This window comes from Periplaneta americana, chromosome 4 (genome assembly GCF_040183065.1).
Source record: "Periplaneta americana isolate PAMFEO1 chromosome 4, P.americana_PAMFEO1_priV1, whole genome shotgun sequence".
Taxonomy (NCBI): Eukaryota; Metazoa; Arthropoda; class Insecta; order Blattodea; family Blattidae; genus Periplaneta; species Periplaneta americana.
Genome location: NC_091120.1, coordinates 177127189 through 177148195, shown reverse-complemented (window position 1 = coordinate 177148195; position 21007 = coordinate 177127189). Strand labels below are relative to the sequence as shown.

General features: G+C 48.6%; 1 protein-coding gene across 1 annotated transcript in view; it reads right to left on the bottom strand.

Annotated features, from left to right (window-relative positions):
• The window catches only part of mus301 (mutagen-sensitive 301), a gene marked incomplete at its 3' end in the record, with an annotated part of 89526 nt that continues 68519 nt past the window's right edge, over positions 1–21007 (bottom strand). Inside the window, 2 exon segments of the mRNA XM_069824435.1 lie at positions 1–74; positions 370–543. Of these exon segments, the coding sequence (XP_069680536.1) occupies positions 1–74; positions 370–543 (248 nt within the window).

The following is a 21007-nucleotide window of genomic DNA, read 5'->3' as shown; positions in this document are numbered from 1 at the left end:
GCTGAACAGCAATGAGAGAGTTGCTGAGAAAAGTTCACCAGAAGATCTCTGAAGGCCCAAAACTCGCTTATCTCCTAAAATAAAGTTAAAATCTGCATAAAAGCTCGGCATTTACAAACACTAAAAGGAAGTTACAGTGTCTAAAACAGTGTCATAAAAACATGTACTCAATATGAGCTTTATAGATAAGATGAGGGAGATTCTTTCTTGTCAATTTATTTGTCATTCAAGTTTTCACTGTACCTGTGACTTCACAGTCAAAGAATTTGAAATTATACTACAGGACCATTGACCTTTTGCCCAGCACTGATGTGTCATTGCTCACCCAGAGGGGTTGTGCCAGTGGTGAAACACCAGTAGTTTGCTCACCTCACAGAAGCGCAGTACGCAGGAAGAGAAGGAAGCAGCAGATGTCATGAGAGACTGAACAAATCCACGTGCAACCTGGTATTTATCTGCCACATCCCACACAGATTTTTGGTTCCAAAGTTCAAACAGCATCAGTGTCAAATAGAAGCGATTTAGCACTCGCTGCTGTTCAGGCTGCAATGTAAAGGCACTAATAAAATACATACAGTGACACTGTTTTGTTATGCCACGGGGTTTTCATTTGCAGCGTTGACCGTCGCTAGGAGCTTATCTGCGGCCAAGCGGCCACCCGGTATGCTGGCACTGAAACATTTGGTCAAGTTTTATTATCCTACTGCCACTTCCAACGGACTCCTAACGAATATTCACACGTTTATCAGTGGATTATGGCGCTGGAAATCAATTTTGAACACTTTTATCTCAGCCATGACACATTTCAATTTTTATTCTACAATATAAATGCAATTATCACTACAATGACACAATAATTCTTGCAGAAAACACAGAAACAACTTCGGAAACGTAATTAACAGAGTCGCAGTTTCACTTCACTTCCGCTAGATGGACTCAGAATTCCAGCAAACAATATGGTAAATGTGTAGCAGGGATACCAATATCGGAAAAACGAAATGAAACTGTGAGGAATGTCACAACAGGTGTGCTAAACGTTAGGAATGTTACAATAGGTGTATAGCACATTAGGTTAGGTTAGGTTTTGTTAGGTGTGTAAGATAATATGAATGGTTACCACACTTGGCGACACTGCAATCATTCCCCCACTCCACCTCAAATAACGTCACAACGATGGAATATCGCCGCCTTCTTCCTTCATGTACGACGATTTTCCTATATAAGTAAGGAACCTATTTAGGGCGGGTACGGTGGGACCACAGCTCTTCCAGTGATCACGTCGAGTTTCTACTATTCCACACTACAAAACTAAGGTATTTTCAGTGTGTGTTTTTAATTCCCTATACTGGCAATACATGACTGAAACTTCACCACTTCCAACAAGAATCCGCCACTGCTCATACTCCCGAAGAATCCCTGAGAGAATTGTATCGAATGTTCATTGGTTTGACTAAACAATTAACTCACGAGACCTAACCTAAAAATGTATTTTGTTTGACCACATGAAAACTTACCTGACTATAGTCTTGAATTATAACCACAACGCAACACATAAAATAACTATTATGAATTAATATTAATACTGATAATAATTATGTTCAAGTGTCACTGGCTTCCAGTAACAGGCTCAGTCATCTAGTACGATTTTAATTACATGGAACTCCACTAACGACAAATATTGTCGATATTTGCCTCGGTCGCCAACATAGCAGTTTCAAAATCACTACCATTTGTAGTATTTGTTAGTATCAAAATACGAAAAGAAGTTGGCAAAAGAAAATTCAACCTGCAAACTAGAAAATCACCACAATCCACTATCATATGCAGTAATGGGGCAAAAATGGTTAGGTTTTACCCTTAGAATATGAAGTAAGCTGACTCGGACGGAACCCAGAATTAAATAAAATTATCAACAATGATATCTCAATGTTCTAAAACACAGGAGCACGCAATAACGGCGCGGAGGAGCACGACGCTCCCCAACGCTATCCATTTAAGATTCTATATAATAGGAGTTTTACTGTACATGGCTACGTACGAAAGTTAAGCGTGTACTCGGGTTAGGGCGAAGGTTACCCACACACACGCGTATGCACGAAGGTTAAACGCGTACACGGGTACGCAGGCAGTTTAAACGCATACACGGGTACCCAGGAAGATTAAACGCCGTACACGGGTACCCAGGTAGTTTAAACGCATACACGGGTACCCAGGAAGATTAAAGGCATACACGGGTACCCAGGTAGTTTAAACGCATACACGGGTACGCAGGAGCTTTAAACGCGTACACGGGTACGCACGAAGTTTAAAAGCATACACGGGTATGCAGCAACTTCAAACGCGTACACGGGTACGCAGGCAGTTTAAACGCGTACACGGGTACGCAGGAACTTTAAACGCGTACACGGGTACGCAGGCAGTTTAAACGCGTACACGGGTACGCAGGAACTTTAAACGCGTACACGGGTACCCAGGAAGTTTAAACGCGTACACGGGTACGCAGGAAGTTAAAACGCGTACACGGGTACGCACGAAGTTTAAAAGCGTACATGTGTTTGCAGGAAATTCAAACGCGTACACGGGTACGCAGGCAGTTTAAACGCGTACTCGGGTACGCAGGAAGTTTAAAAGCATAAACGGGTATGCAGGAAATTCAAACGCGTACACGGGTACGCAAGAACTTTAAAAGCATACACGGGTATGCAGCAACTTCAAACGCGTACACGGGTACCCAGGAACTTTAAAAGCGTACACGGGTACGCAGGAACTTTAAACGCGTACACGGGTACGCAGGAACTTTAAACGCGTACACGGGTACGCAGGAACTTTAAACACCTACACGAGTACGCAGGAAATTAAAACGCGTACACGGGTACGCAGGAACTTTAAACGCGTACACGGGTACGCAGGAACTTTAAACGCGTACACGGGTACGCAGGAAGTTAAAACGCGTACACGGGTACGCAGGAAGTTAAAACGCGTACACGGGTACGCAGGAAGTTAAAACGCGTACACGGGTACGCAGGAACTTTAAACGCGTACACGGGTACGCAGGAAGTTAAAACGCGTACACGGGTACGCAGGAAGTTAAAACGCGTATACGGGTACGCAGGAAATTTAAACGTGTACACAGGTACGCAAGAAGATTAAAGGCGTACACGGCTACGCAGGAACCTTAAACCCGTACACGGATACGCTGGAACTTTAAACGCGTACACGAGTACGCACGAAGTTTAAAAGCGTACACGGGTATGCAGGAAATTCAAACGCGTACACGGGTACGCAGGCAGTTTAAACGCGAACACGGGTACGCAGGAACTTCAAACGCGTACGCAGGTACGCAGGCAGTTTAAACGCGTACACGAGTACGCAGGAATTTAAACGCGTATACGGGTCCGCTGGAAATTTAAACGCGTACACGTGTACGCAGGAACTTTAAACGCGTACACGGGTACGCAGGAAATTTAAACGCGTACACGGGTACGCAAGAACTTTAAAAGTGTACTCGGGTAGGCAGGAAATTTAAACGCGTACACGGGTACGCAGGAACTTCAAACGCGTACACGGGTACGCAGGAAGTTAAAACGCGTACACGGGAACGCAGGAACTTTAAACGCGTACACGGGTACGCAGGATATTTAAACGCGTACACGGGTACGCAGGATATTTAAACGCGTACACGGGTACGCAGGAACTTTAAACGCGTACACGGGTACGCAGAAAGTTAAAACGCGGACAAGGGTACGCAGGAACCTTACACCCGTACAAGCATACGCAGGAACTTTAAACGCGTACACGGGTACGCACGAAATTTAAAAGCGTACACGGGTATGCAGAAAATTCAAACGCCTACACGGGTACGCAGGCAGTTTAAACGCGTACACGGGTACGCAGAAACATTAAACGCGTACACGGGTACGCAGGAAGTTAAATCGGGTACACGGGTACGCAGGAGCTTTAAACGCGTACACGGGTACCCACGAAGTTTAAAAGCATACACGGGTATGCAGGAAATTCAAACGCGTACAAGGGTACGCAGGCAGTTTAAACGCTAACACTGGTACGCAGCAACTTCAAACGCGTACACAGGTACGCAGGCAGTTTAAACGCGTAAAGGGTACGCAGGAACTTTAAACGCGTACACGGGTACGCAGGAAGTTTAAACGCGTACACGGGTACGCAGGAAGTTAGATCGCGTACACGGGTACGCAGGCAGTTTAAACGCGTACATGGTTACGCAGGAAATTTAAACGCGTACACGGGTAAGCATGATATTTAAACGCGTACACGGATACGCAGAAAATTTAAACGCGTACACGGGTACGCAAGAACTTTAAACGCGTACACGGTACGCAGGAAGTTAAAACGCGTACACGGGTACGCATGCAGTTTAAACGCGTACACACGTACGAAGGAATTTTAAACGCGTACACGGGTACGCAGGAAATTTAAACGCGCCACGGGTACCCAGGAAGATTAAACGCGTACACGGGTACGCAGGCAGTTTAAACGCGTACACGGGTACGCTAACAGTTTAAACGCGTACACGGGTACGCAGGAAGGTTAAACGCGTACACGGGTACGCAGGAAGGTTAAACGCGTACACGGGTACGCACGAAGCTCAAACGCTGGAAAACATTAAACGCGTACACGGTACGCTGGAACTTTAAAAGCGTAAGCGGGTAGGCAGGAAGTTTAAACACGTATACTGGTACGCAGGAAGTTTAGAAACGCACACGGGTACGCAGGAAATATAACGCGTACACGAGTACGCAGGAAGTTAAAACGCGTACACGGGACGCAGGAACTTTACATCCGTACAAGGGTACTCAGGAACTTTAAACGCGTACACGGTTATGCAGGAAATTCAAACGCGTACACGGCTACGCAGGCAGTTTAAACGCGCACACGGGTACGCAGAAACTTTAAACGCGTACACGACTACGCAGGCAGTTTAAACGCGCACACGGGTACGCAGAAACTTTAAACGCGTACACGGGTAAGCAGAATATTTTAAAGGCGTACACGGGTACGCAGGAACTTCAAACCCGTACACGGGTACGCTGGAAATTTAAACGCGTACACGGGTACGCAGGAACATTAAACGCGTACACGGGTACGCAGGAAGTTAATACGCGTAAACGGGTACGCTGAAACTATAACGAGTACACGGGTACGCACGAAGTTTAAAAGCATACACGGGTATGCAGGAAATTCAAACGCGTACACGGGTACGCAGGCAGTTTAAACGCGTAAACGGGTACGCAGGAACATTAAACGCGTACACGGGTACGCAGGAAATTTAAACGTGTACACGCGTACGCAGGAACCTTAAACGCGTACACAGGTACGCAAGAAGATTAATGGCGTACACGGGTACGCAGGAACCTTAAACCCGTACACGGATACGCAGGAACTTTAAACGCGTACACGTATACGCAACGAAGATTAAAAGCGTACAAGGGTATGCAGGAAATTCAAATGCGTACACGGGTCCGCAGGCAGTTTAAAAGCGTACAGGGGTACGCAGGACCTTTAAACGCGTACTTGGGTACGCAGGAAATTTAAACGCGTACACGGGTACGCAGGAACTTTCAACGCGTACACGGGTACGCAGGAAATTTAAACGCGTACACGGGTACGCAGGAAATTTAAACGAGTACACGGGTACGCAGGAACATTAAACGCGTACACGGGTATGCAGCAAATTCAAACGCGTACAGGGGTTCGCAGGCAGTTTAAACGCGAACACGGGTACGCATGAACTTCAAACGCGTACACAGGTACGCAGGCAGTTTAAACGCGTACACGGGTACGCTGGAAATTGAAACGCGTACACGGGACGAAGGAAATTTAAACGCGTACAGTGCTACGCAGGAAATTTAAACGCGTACACGGGTACGCAGGAACTTTAACCGCGTACACGGGTACGCAGGAAGTTAAAACGCGTACACGGGTACGCAGGAACTTTAAACGCGTACACGGGTACGCAGAAAATTTAAACGCGTACACGGGTACGCACGAACTTTAAACGCGTACACGGGTACGCAGGAAGATAAAACGCGTACACGGGTACGCAGACACTTTAAACGCGTACAAGGGTACGCAGGAAATTTAAACGCGAAGACGTGTACGCAGGAAATTTAAACGCGTACACGGGTACGCAGGAACTTTAAACGCGTACACGGGTACGCAGGAAGTTAAAACGCGTACAAGGGTGCGCAGGCAATTTAAACGCGTACACGGGTATGCAGGAAATTCAAACGCGTACTCGGGTACACAGGCAGTTTAAACGCGTGCACGGGTACGTAGGAACTTTAAACGCGTACACGGGTACTCACGAAGTTTAAAAGCGTACACGTGTATGCAGGAAATTCAAACGCGTACACGGGTACGCAGGCAGTTTAAACGCGTACTCGGGTACGCAGGAAGTTTAAAAGCATACACGGGTATGCAGGAAATTCAAACCCGTACACGGGTACGCACGAAGTTTAAAAGCATACACGGGTATGCAGCAACTTCAAAAGCGTACACGGGTACGCAGCAACTTTAAACGCGTACACGGGTACTCAGGAAGTTAAAACGCGTACACGGGTACGCAGGCAGCTTAAACGCGTACACGGGTACGCAGGAAATTTAAACGCGTACACGGGTACGCAGGAACTTTAAACGCGTACACGGGTACGCAGGAAATTTAAACGCGTACACGGGTACGCAGGGACATTAAACGCGTACACGGGTACGCAGAAACTTTAAACGCGTACACGGGTACGCAGGAACTTTAAACGCCTACACGGGTACGCAGAAACTTTAAACGCGTACACGGGTACGCAGGAAGTTAAAACGCGTACTCGGGTACGCAGGCAGTTTAAACGCGTACACGGGTACGCAGGAAATTTAAACGCGTACACGGGTACGCAGGAACTTTAAACGCGTACACGGGTACGCAGGAACCTTAAACGAGTACACGGGTACGCAGGAACTTTAAACGCGTACACGGGTACGCAGGAACTTTAAACGCGTACACCGGTATGCAGGAACTTTAAACGCGTACACGGGTACGCAGGAAGTTAAAACGTGTACACGGGTACGCAGGCAGTTTAAACGCGTACACGGGTACGCAGGCAGTTTAAACGCGTACACGGGTACGCAGGAACTTTAAACGCGTACACAGGTACGCACGAAGTTTAAAAGCGTACACGGGTATGAAGGAAATTCAAACGCGTACACGGGTACGCAGGCTGTTTAAACGCGTACACGGGTACGCAGGAACTTTAATCGCGTACACGGGTACGCACGAAGTGTAAGAGCGTACACGGATACGCAGGAACTTCAAACGCGTACACGGGTACGCAGCAAGTTTAAACGCGTACACGGGTACGCTGGAACTTTAAACGCGTACACGGGTATGAAGGAAGTTAAAACCCGTACACGGGTACGCAGGCTGTTTAAACGCGTACACGGGTACGCAGGAAATTTAAACGCGTACACGGGTACGCAGGGAATTGAAACGCGTACACGGGTACGCAGGAAGTTAAAACGCGTACACGGGTACGCAGGCAGTTTAAACGCATACAAGGGGACGCAGGAACTTTAAACGCGTACACGGGATCGCAGAAAATTTAAACGCGTACACGGGTACGCAGGAACTTTAAACGCGTACACGGGTAAGCAAGAAGTTTAAAAGCGTACACGGGTATGCAGGAAATTCAAACGCGTACACGGGTACGCAAGCAGTTTAAACGCATACACGGGTATCCAGGAAGATTATACGCGTACACGGGTACGCAGGCAGTTTAAACGTGTACATGGGTACGCAGGAAGGTTAAACGCATACACGGGTACGGAAGAACTTTAAAAGCGTACACGAGTACGCACGAAGCTCAAACGCGTACACGGGTACGCAGGAACATTAAACGCGAACACGGGTACGCAGGAACTTTAAACGCGTACACGGGAACGCAGGAAATTTAAACGTGTAAACGTGTACGCAGGAACCTTAAACGCGTACACAGGTACGAAAGAAGATTAATGGCGTACACGGGTACGCAGGAACCTTCAACCCGTACAAGGATACCCTGGAACTTTAAACGCGTACGCGAGTACGCACGAAGTTTAAAAGCGTACACGCGTATGCAGGAAATTCATACGCGTACACGGGTACGCAGGCAGTTTAAACGAGAACACGGGTACGCAGGAACTTCAAACGCGTACGCAGGTACGCAGGCAGTTTAAACGCCTACACGGGTATGCAAGAACTTTAAACGCGTACACGAGTACGCACGAAGCTCAAACGCGTACACGGGTACGCAGGAACATTAAACGCGAACATGGTACGCTGCAACCTTAAACGCGTAAGCGGGTAGGCAGGAAGTTTAAACGCGTACACGGGTACGCACGAAGTTTAAAAATGTACACGGGTACGCAGGAAATATAACGCGTACACGGGTACGCAGGATGTTAAAACGCGTACACGGGTACGCAGGAACCTTAAATCCGTAAAAGGGTACTCAGGAACATTAAACGCGTACACGGATATGCAGGAAATTCAAACGCGTACACGGCTACGCAGGCAGTTTAAACGCGCACACGGGTACGCAGAAACTTTAAACGCGTACACGGGTACGCAGGAACTTCAAACGCGTACACGGGTACGCAGGAAATTTAAACGCGTACACGGATACGCAGGCAGTTTAAACGCGCACACGGGTACGCAGAAACTTTAAACGCGTACACGGGTACGCAGGAACTTCAAACGCGTACACGGGTACGCAGGAAATTTAAACGCGTACACGGATACGCAGGCAGTTTAAACGCGCACACGGGTACGCAGAAAATTTAAACGCGTACACGGGTACGCAGGAACTTCAAACGCGTACACGGGTACGCAGGAAATTTAAACGCGTACACGGATACGCAGGAACATTAAACGCGTACACGGGTACGCAAGAAGTTAAAACGCGTAAACGGGTACGCTGGAACATTAAACGCGTACACGGGTACGCACGAAGTTTAAAAGCATACACGGGTATGCAGGAAATTCAAACGCGTACACGGGTACGCAGGCAGTTTAAACGCGTAAACGGGTACGCAGGAACTTTAAACGCGTACACGGGTACGCAGGAAATTTAAACGTGTACACGCGTACGCAGGAACCTTAAACGCGTACACAGGTACGCAAGAAGATTAATGGCGTACACGGGTACGCAGGAACCTTAAACCCGTACACGGATACGCAGGAACTTTAAACGCGTACACGTGTACGCACGAAGTTTAAAAGCGTACACGGGTATGCAGGAAATTCAAACGCGTACACGGGTACGCACGCAGATTAAAAGCGTACATGGGTACGCAGGAACTTTAAACGCGTACACGGGTACGCAGGAAGTTAAAACGTGTACACGGGTACGCAGGCAGTTTAAACGCGTACACGGGTACGCAGGCAGTTTAAACGCGTACACGGGTACGCAGGAACTTTAAACGCGTACACGGGTACGCACGAAGTGTAAGAGCGTACACGGTTACGCAGGAACTTCAAACGCGTACACGGGTACGCAGCAAGTTTAAACGCGTACACGGGTACGCTGGAACTTTAAACGCGTACACGGATATGAAGGAAGTTAAAACCCGTACACGGGTACGCAGGCTGTTTAAACGCGTACACGGGTACGCAGGAAATTTCAACGCGTACACGGGTACGCAGGGAATTGAAACGCGTACACGGGTACGCAGGAAGTTAAAACGCGTACACGGGTACGCAGGAACTTTAAACGCGTACACGGGTAAGCAAGAAGTTTAAAAGCGTACACGGGTATGCAGGAAATTCCAAACGCGTACACGGGTACGCAGGCAGTTTAAACGCATACACGGGTATCCAGGAAGATTATACGCGTACACGGGTACGCAGGCAGTTTAAACGTGTACATGGGTACGCAGGAAGGTTAAACGCATACACGGGTACGGAAGAACTTTAAACGCGTACACGAGTACGCACGAAGCTCAAACGCGTACACGGGTACGCAGGAACATTAAACGCGAACACGGGTACGCAGGAACTTTAAACGCGTACACGGGAACGCAGGAAATTTAAACGTGTAAACGTGTACGCAGGAACCTTAAACGCGTACACAGGTACGCAAGAAGATTAATGGCGTACACGGGTACGCAGGAACCTTAAACCCGTACAAGGATACCCTGGAACTTTAAACGCGTACGCGAGTACGCACGAAGTTTAAAAGCGTACACGGGTATGCAGGAAATTCAAACGCGTACACGGGTACGCAGGCAGTTTAAACGAGAACACGGGTACGCAGGAACTTCAAACGCGTACGCAGGTACGCAGGCAGTTTAAACGCCTACACGGGTATGCAAGAACTTTAAACGCGTACACGAGTACGCACGAAGCTCAAACGCGTACACGGGTACGCAGGAACATTAAACGCGAACATGGTACGCTGCAACTTTAAACGCGTAAGCGGGTAGGCAGGAAGTTCAAACGCGTACACGGGTACGCACGAAGTTTAAAAATGTACACGGGTACGCAGGAAATATAACGCGTACACGGGTACGCAGGATGTTAAAACGCGTACACGGGTACGCAGGAACCTTAAATCCGTAAAAGGGTACTCAGGAACATTAAACGCGTACACGGATATGCAGGAAATTCAAACGCGTACACGGCTACGCAGGCAGTTTAAACGCGCACACGGGTACGCAGAAACTTTAAACGCGTACACGGGTACGCAGGAACTTCAAACGCGTACACGGGTACGCAGGAAATTTAAACGCGTACACGGATACGCAGGCAGTTTAAACGCGCACACGGGTACGCAGAAAATTTAAACGCGTACACGGGTACGCAGGAACATTAAACGCGTACACGGGTACGCAAGAAGTTAAAACGCGTAAACGGGTACGCTGGAACATTAAACGCGTACACGGGTACGCACGAAGTTTAAAAGCATACACGGGTATGCAGGAAATTCAAACGCGTACACGGGTACGCAGGCAGTTTAAACGCGTAAACGGGTACGCAGGAACTTTAAACGCGTACACGGGTACGCAGGAAATTTAAACGTGTACACGCGTACGCAGGAACCTTAAACGCGTACACAGGTACGCAAGAAGATTAATGGCGTACACGGGTACGCAGGAACCTTAAACCCATACACGGATACGCAGGAACTTTAAACGCGTACACGTGTACGCACGAAGTTTAAAAGCGTGCACGGGTATGCAGGAAATTCAAACGCGTACACGGGTACGCACGCAGATTAAAAGCGTACATGGGTACGCAGGAACTTTAAACGCGTACATGGGTACGCAGGAAATTTAAACGCGTACACGGGTACGCAGGAACTTTCAACGCGTACACGGGTACGCAGGAAATTTAAACGCGTACACGGGTACGCAGGAACTTTCAACGCGTACACGGGTATGCAGGAAGTTAAAACGAGTACACGGGTACGCAGGAACTTTAAACGCGTACACGGTTACGCAGGCAGTTTAAACGCGAACACGGGTACGCATGAACTTTAAACGCGTACGCAGGTACGCAGGCAGTTTAAACGCGTACACGGGTACGCAGGAAATTAAAACTCGTACACGGGTACGCAGGAAATTTAAACGCGTACATGGCTACGCAGGAAATTTAAACGCGTACACGGGTACGCAGGAACTTTAACCGCGTACACGGGTACGCAGGAAGTTAAAATGCGTACACGGGTACGCAGGAACTTTAAACGCGTACACGGGTACGCACGAAGTTTAAAAGCGTACACGTGTATGCAGGAAATTCAAACGCGTACACGGGTACGCAGGCAGTTTAAACGGGTAGTCGGGTACGCAGAAACTTCAAACGCGTACACGGGTACGCAGGAAATTTAAACGCCCACACGGGTACGCAGAAACATTAAACGCGTACTCGGGTACGCAGAAAGTTAAAACGGGTACACGAGTACGCAGGAGCTTTAAACGCGTACACGGGTACGCACGAAGTTTAAAAGCATACACGGGTATGCAGGAAATTCAAACGCGTACACGGGTACGCAGGCAGTTTAAACGCATATACGGGTGTCCAGGAAGATTATACGCGTATACGGGTACGCACGCAGTTTAAACGCATACACGGGTACCCAGGAAGTTTAAACGCGTACACGGCAACGCTGACAGTTTAAACGCGTACACGGGTACGCTAACAGTTTAAACGCGTCCACGGGTACGCAGGAAGCTTAAACGCGTCCTCGGGTATGCTAGAACTATAAACGCGTACACGCGTACGCACGAAGCTCAAACGCGTACACGGGTACGCAGGAACATTAAACGCGTAAGCGGGTAGGCAGGAAGTTTAAACGCGTACACGGCTACGCAAGAAGTTTAAAAACGTCACGGGTACGCAGGAAATTTAAACGCGCACACGGGTACGCAGGAAGTTAAAACGCGTACACGGGTACGCAGGAACCTTACACCCGTACAAGGGTACGCAGGAACTTTCAACGCGTACGCCGGTGCTCACGAAATTTAAAAGCGTACACGGGTATGCAGAAAATTCAAACGCGTAGACGGGTAGGCAGGCAGTTTAAACGCGTACACGGGTACGCAGGAAATTTAAACGCGTACACGGGTACGCAGAAAATTTAAACGCGTACACGGGTACGCACGAACTTTAAACGCGTACACGGGTATGCAGGAAATTTAAACGCCCACACGGGTACGCAGAAACATTAAACGCGTACACGGGTACGCAGAAAGTTAAAACGGGTACACCTGTACGCAGGAACTTTAAAAGCGTACTCGGGTACGCACGAAGTTTAAAAGAGTACACGGGTATGCAGGAAATTCAAACAAGTACACGGGTACGCAGGCAGTTTAAACGCGTACACGGGTAGGCAGGCTGTTTAAACGCGTATACGGGTACGCAGGACCTTTAAACGCGTACACGGGTAGGCAGGAAATTTCAACACGTACACGGGTACGCAGGAACTTTAAACGCGTACACGGGTAGGCAGGAAATTAATACGGGTACACGGGTACGCAGGAACTTTAAACGCGTACAAGAGTACGTAGGAAATTTAAACGCGTACACGGGTACGCAGGCAGATTGAACGCGTACACGGTTACGAAGGAACTTTAAACGCCTACACGGGTACGCAGGAAGTTTAAACGCGTACACGGGTACGAGTCAAGTTTAAACGAGTACACGGGTACGCAGCCAGTTTAAACGCGTACGCAGATAAGCAGGAAATTTAAACGTGTACACGGGTACGCAGGAAATTTAAACGTGTACACGGGTACGCAGGAACCTTAAACGCGTACAAGGGTACGCAAGAAGTTTAAACGCGTACACGGGTAAGCAGGATCCTTAAACCCGTACTCGGGTACGCAGGAAGTTTAAACGCGCACACGGGTACGCAGGAGCATTAAACGCGTAACGGTTACGCAGGAAATTTAAAAGCGTACACGGGTACGCTGGAACTTTAAACGCGTACACGGGTACGCAGGAACTTAAAAGGCGTACACGGGTACGCAGGAACTTTAAACGCGTACACTGGTACGCAGGAAATTTAAACGCGTACACGGGTACGTAGGAACTTTAAACGCGTACACGGGTACGCAGGAACTTTAAAGGCGTACACGGGAACGCAGGTACTTTAAACGCGTATACTGGTACGCTGGAAATTTAAACGCGTACACGGGTACGCAGGAACTTTAAACGCGTACACAGGTACGCAAAAAGTTTAAACGCATACACGGGTACTCAGGAAGTTTAAACGCGTACAGATGCCTGAAACTAGGAAGCTGCCTGGAAATGGGAAGTAGCAGAGCTAACGGAGGGGGCCCCTTCTAGGCTCCGATACCCAGGTATAGTCATATTATCTAAAAAGTTGACCTCTTGACAATGTATTCAAGGTGTACCCTCCCTATGCAGCCTTCTCAACTGTTATTAGAACTGAGCTGTACCGTTCTAGTCCACAGTGCACAGCTGTAGCCGGACAGAAGTAGGGGAGAAGTGCTCTATGCGCCTCCGCGAACGAAACTCATTGGTAGTTTCAGGCATCTGAACACGGGTACGCAAGAAGTTAAAACGCGTACGCGGGCACGCAGTAACTTTAAACGCGTACAAGGCTACGCAGGAAATTTAAACGCGTACACAGGTAAGCAAGAAGTTTAAACGCGTACACGGGTACGCAGGACCCTTAAATCCGTACACGGCTAAACAGGAACCTTAAATTCGTACATTGGTAAGCAGAAAGTTAAAACGCGTACACGGGTACCCAGGAGCTCTAAACGCGTACGGCGGTGTGCAGGAAGTTAAAACGCGTACACGGGTACACAGAAATTTTAAGCGCGTACACAGATACGCAGGAATTTTAAACGCGTACACGGGTACGCAGGAAGTTTAAACGCGTACACGGGTACGAATCAAGTTTAAACGCGTACACAGGTACGAAGGAACCTAAAACCCGTACACGAGTACGCAGGAAGCACAGATGCGTACACGGTTGCGCAGGAACTTAAATGCGTACACGGGTACGCAGGAACATTAAACACGTACACGGGTACGCAGGAACTTTAAACGCGTACACGGGTACGCAGGAAGTTCAAACGCGCACACGAGTACGCAGAAACGTGAAACCCGTACACGGGTACGTAGGAAATTTAAACGCGTACGCGGGTACGCATGAAGTTACAACGCGTACACGGGTACTAAGGAACTTTAAACGCGTACGCGGATACGCATGAAGTTAAAACGCGTACTCGGGTTACTCAGGAACTTTAAACGCGTACGCGGGCACGCATGAAGTGAAAACGCGTACACGGGTACGCAGGAACTTTAAACGTGTACGCGGGTACGCATGAAGTTAAAACGCGTACACAGGTACGCAGGAACTTTAAACGCGTAGGCGGGTACGCAGAAAGTTAAAACGCGTACACGGGTACGCAGGAACTTTAATCGCGTACACGGGTACGCAGGAAGTGAAAACGCGTATACGCGTACGCAGGAATTTTAAACGCGTACACGGGTACGCAGGAACTTTAAACGCGTACACGGGAACGCAGGAAGTTAAAACGCGTACACGGTACGCAGGAACTTTAAACGCGTACGCGGCTACGAAGGAAGTTAAAACGCATACACGGGTACGCAGGAACTTCAATCGCATACACGGGTACGCATGAAGTTTAAACGCGTACACGGATACGCAGGAACTTTAAACGCGTAGACGGATACGCAGGAACTTTAAACGCGTACAGGGGTACGAAGGATCTTTAAACGCGTACACGGATACGCAGGAACTTTAAAAGAGTACACGGTTACGCAGGAACTTTAAACGCGTACACGGATATGCAGGCACTTTAAACGCGTACACGGATACGCAGGATGTTTAAACGCTTACACGGGTACGAAGGAATTTTAAACGCGTACACGGGTACGCAAGAAGTTTAAACGCGGACACGGGTACGCAAGAACTTTAATCGCGTACACGAGTACGCACGATGCACAAATGCATAAAAGGTTGCGCAGGAACTTAAATGCATTCAAGGGTACGCAAAAAATTTTACACGCGTACACGGCTACGCATGAACCTTACACGCGTACACAAGTACGCACGAAGCTCAAACGCATACACGGTTACGCAGGAACTTTAAATGAGTACACGCGTACGCAGGAAGTTTAAACGCGTACACGGGTGCGCAGGAAATTTAAACGCGTGCACGGGTACCCAGGGTCTTTAAACGAGTACACGGATACGCAGGAACTTTAAACGCGTACGCGGGTACGCATGAAGTTAAAACGCGTACGTGGGTACGCAGGAAGTTAAAACGCGTACACGGGTACGCAGGAACTTTAAACGCGTGCACGGATACGCAGGAAGTTAAAACGCGTACACGGGTACGCAGGATCTTCAAACGCGTACACGGGTAAGGAGGAAGTTAAAACGCGTACACGAGTACGCAGGAACTTTAAAAGCGTACGCGGGTACGCATGAAGTTTAAACGCGTACAAGGGTACGCAGGAACTTTAAACGCGTACAAGGGTACGCAGGAACTTTAAACCCATAAACGGGTACTCAAGAAGTTGAAACGCGTAGACGGGTACGCAGGAACTTTAAACGCGTACACGGGTAAGCAGAAAATAAAAACGCGTACATGGGTAGGCAAGAAGATTGAACGCGTACACGGGAACACTGGAACCTTAAACCCGTACACGGATACGCAGGAACTTTAAAAGAGTACATGGGTACGCAGGAACTGAAACGGGTACGCAGGAACTTTAACCCGTACACGGGAACGAAAAAATTTTAACGCGTACACGAGTACGCAGGAACTTCAAAGACGTACACGAGTAAACAGGAAGTTTAAACGCGTACACGGGTACGCAGGAATTTTTAAACGCGTTCACGGGTACGGAAGAAGTTTTAACGAGTACACGAGTAAGCAGAAACCTGAAAACCCGTCCATGGGTACGCAGGAACTTTAAACGCGTACGCGTGTACACATGAAGTTAAAACTAGTAGACGGGTACGCTGGAACTTTAAACGCGTACGCGGGTACGCAGGCAGTTGAAACGCGTACACGGGTACGTAGAAACTTTAAACGCGTACAAGGGTACGCAACAATTTAAACGCGTGCACGGGTAGGCAGGAACTTTAAACGCGTACGCAGGAAGATAAAGCGTGTACACGGGCACGCAGGAACTTTAAACGCCTACGCGGCTACTCAGGAAGTTAAAACGCGTACACGGGTACGCAGGAACTTTAAACGCGTACGCGGATACGCATGAAGTTAAAACGCGTACACGGATACGTATGAACTTTAATCGCGTACAAGGGTACGCGGGATGTTAAAACGCGTACACAAGTACGGAGGAACTTTAAACGCGTATGCGGGTACGCAGGAAGTTAAAACGCGTACACGGGTACGCAGGAATTTTAAACGCGTACGCGGGTACGCAGAAAGTTTAAACGCGTACTCGGGTACGCAGGAAGTTTAAACGCGCACACGGGTACGCAAGAAGTTTAAAAGGGTACAAGGGTACGCTGGAAGTTTAAACGCGTACACGCGTACGCACGAAGTTTAAATGCGTACACGGGTACGCAGGAACCTTAAACCGTACACGGGTACGCAGGAACCTTAAATCGTACATGGGTACGTAGGAACTTTAAACGCGCACATAGGTACGCGGAAACCTTAAACCCGTACACGGGTACGCAGGAACTTTAAACGCGTATGCGGGTACGCTGGAAGTTTAAACGCTTACACGGGTACAGAGGAACCTTAGACCCGTACACGGGTACGCCGGTACTTTAAACGCGTACACGGGTCCGCAGGAAGTTAAAACGCGTACAAGGGTAAGCAAGAAGTTTAACGCGTACACGGGTACACAGGAGCCAAAACCCGTACACGGGTACGCAGGAATTTTAAGCGCGTACATGGGTACGAAGAAAGTTAAAACGTGTTCACTGGGACGCAGGAAGTTTAAACCCGTACCCGGGTACGCAGGAAGTTAAACGCGTACACGTTTACGGAGGAACTTTAAACGCGTATGCGGGTACGCAGGAAGTTAAAACGCGTACACGGGTACGCAGGAACTTTAAACGCGTACGCGGGTACGCAGAAAGTTTAAACGCGTACTCGGGTACGCAGGATGTTAAAACGCGTACACGTGTAGGCAGGAAGTTAAAACGCGTACACGGGAACGCCGGAACTTTAAACGCGTACACGAGTCCGCAGGGAGTTAAAACGCGTACAGGGGTAAGCAAGAAGTTTAAACGCGTACACGGGTACGCAGGAACTTTAAACGCGTACAAGGGTACGCTGGAATATTAAACGCGTACACGGGTATGCAGGAAGTTAAAACGCGTACACGGGGACGCAAGAAGTCTAAACTCGTATACGGGTACGCAAGAACTTTAAACGCGAGCACGGGTACGCAGGTAATTTAAACGCGTACACGGGTGCGCCTGAAGTTAAATCGAGTACAAGAGTACGCAGGAACTTTAAATGCGTACACTGGTACGCAGGAAATTCAATCGCGTACACGGGTAGGCAAGAATTTTAAACGGGTACACGGGTACGCAGGAACCTTAAACCCGCACACGGGTACGCAGGAACTTTAAACGCGTACACGGGTACGCAGTAAGTTAAAACGCGTACTCGGGTACGCAGGAACTTTAAACGCGTACACGGGTACGCAGGAAGTTTAAACGCGTACACTGGTACGCAGGACGTTTAAACGCGTATACGGGTACGAAGGAAGTTTAAACGCGTACACGGGTAGGCAGGAAGTTAAAACGCGTACACGGGTAAGCAGGAACTTTAAACGCTACACGGGTATGCAGGAAGTTTAAACGCGTACTCAGGTACGCAAGAAGTTTAAACGCGTACACGGGTACGCAGGAACTTTAAACGCGTACAAGGGTACGCAGGAACTTTAAACGCGTACACGGGTATGGCGGAAGTTAAAACGCGTACACGGGGACGCAAGAAGTCTAAACACGTACACGGGTACGCAAGAACTTTAAACGCGAGCACGGGTACGCAGGTAGTTTAAACGCGTACACTGGTGCGCAGGAAGTTAAATCGCGTACAAGAGTACGCAGGAACTTTAAACGCGTACACTGGTACGCAGGAAGTTCAATCGCGTACACGGGTAGGCAAGAATTTTAAACGGGTACACGGGTACGCAGGAACCTTAAACCCGGACACGGGTGCGCAGCAACTTTAAAAGCGTACACGGGTACGCAGTAAATTAAAACGCGTATACGAGTATGAAGCAAGTTTAAATGCGTACACGGATACGCAGGAAGTTTAAACGCGTACACGGTTACGCAAGAAGTGTGAACCCGTACACGGGTACACACAAAGTTTAAACGCGTACGCGGGTACGCAAGAAGTTTAAGCCCGTACACGGTTACGCAGGAAGTTAAAACGCGTACACGGGTACGCAGGATGTTAAAACGCGTACACGGGTACGCAGGAACCTTAAATCCGTAAAAGGGTACTCAGGAACATTAAACGCGTACACGGATATGCAGGAAATTCAAACGCGTACACGGCTACGCAGGCAGTTTAAACGCGCACACGGGTACGCAGAAACTTTAAACGCGTACACGGGTACGCAGGAACTTCAAACGCGTACACGGGTACGCAGGAAATTTAAACGCGTACACGGATACGCAGGAACATTAAACGCGTACACGGGTACGCAAGAAGTTAAAACGCGTAAACGGGTACGCTGGAACATTAAACGCGTACACGGGTACGCACGAAGTTTAAAAGCATACACGGGTATGCAGGAAATTCAAACGCGTACACGGGTACGCAGGCAGTTTAAACGCGTAAACGGGTACGCAGGAACTTTAAACGCGTACACGGGTACGCAGGAAATTTAAACGTGTACACGCGTACGCAGGAACCTTAAACGCGTACACAGGTACGCAAGAAGATTAATGGCGTACACGGGTACGCAGGAACCTTAAACCCGTACACGGATACGGAGGAACTTTAAACGCGTACACGTGTACGCACGAAGTTTAAAAGCGTACACGGGTATGCAGGAAATTCAAACGCGTACACGGGTACGCACGCAGATTAAAAGCGTACATGGGTACGCAGGAACTTTAAACGCGTACATGGGTACGCAGGAAATTTAAACGCGTACACGGGTACCCAGGAACTTTTTAACGCGTACACGGGTACGCAGGAAATTTAAACGCGTACACGGGTACGCAGGAACTTTCAACGCGTACACGGGTATGCAGGAAGTTAAAACGAGTACACGGGTACGCAGGAACTTTAAACGCGTACACGGGTTTGCAGCAAATTCAAACGCGTACACGGTTACGCAGGCAGTTTAAACGCGAACACGGGTACGCATGAACTTTAAACGCGTACGCAGGTACGCAGGCAGTTTAAACGCGTACACGGGTACGCAGGAAATTTAAACGTGTACACGCGTACGCAGGAACCTTAAACGCGTACACAGGTACGCAAGAAGATTAATGGCGTACACGGGTACGCAGGAACCTTAAACCCGTACACGGATACGCAGGAACTTTAAACGCGTACACGTATACGCAACGAAGTTTAAAAGCGTACACGGGTATGCAGGAAATTCAAATGCGTACACGGGTACGCAGGCAGTTTAAAAGCGTACAGGGGTACGCAGGACCTTTAAACGCGTACTTGGGTACGCAGGAAATTTAAACGCGTACACGGGTACGCAGGAACTTTCAACGCGTACACGGGTACGCACGAAATTTAAACGCGTACACGGGTACGCAGGAACTTTATACGCGTACACGAGTATGCAGGAAGTTAAAACGAGTACACGGGTACGCAGGAACTTTAAACGCGTACACGGGTATGCAGCAAATTCAAACGCGTACAGGGGTACGCAGGCAGTTTAAACGCGAACACGGGTACGCATGAACTTCAAACGCGTACACAGGTACGCAGGCAGTTTAAACGCGTACACGGGTACGCTGGAAATTGAAACGCGTACACGGGACGCAGGAAATTTAAACGCGTACAGTGCTACGCAGGAAATTTAAACGCGTACACGGGTACGCAGGAACTTTAACCGCGTACACGGGTACGCAGGAAATTAAAACGCGTACACGGGTACGCAGGAACTTTAAACGCGTACACGGGTACGCAGAAAATTTAAACGCGTACACAGGTACGCACGAACTTTAAACGCGTACACGGGTACGCAGGAAGATAAAACGCGTACACGGGTACGCAGACACTTTAAACGCGTACAAGGGTACGCAGGAAATTTAAACGCGAAGACGTGTACGCAGGAAATTTAAACGCGTACACGGGTACGCAGGAACTTTAAACGCGTACACGGGTACGCAGGAAGTTAAAACGCGTACAAGGGTGCGCAGGCAATTTAAACGCGTACACGGGTATGCAGGAAATTCAAACGCGTACTCGGGTACACAGGCAGTTTAAACGCGTGCACGGGTACGTAGGAACTTTAAACGCGTACACGGGTACT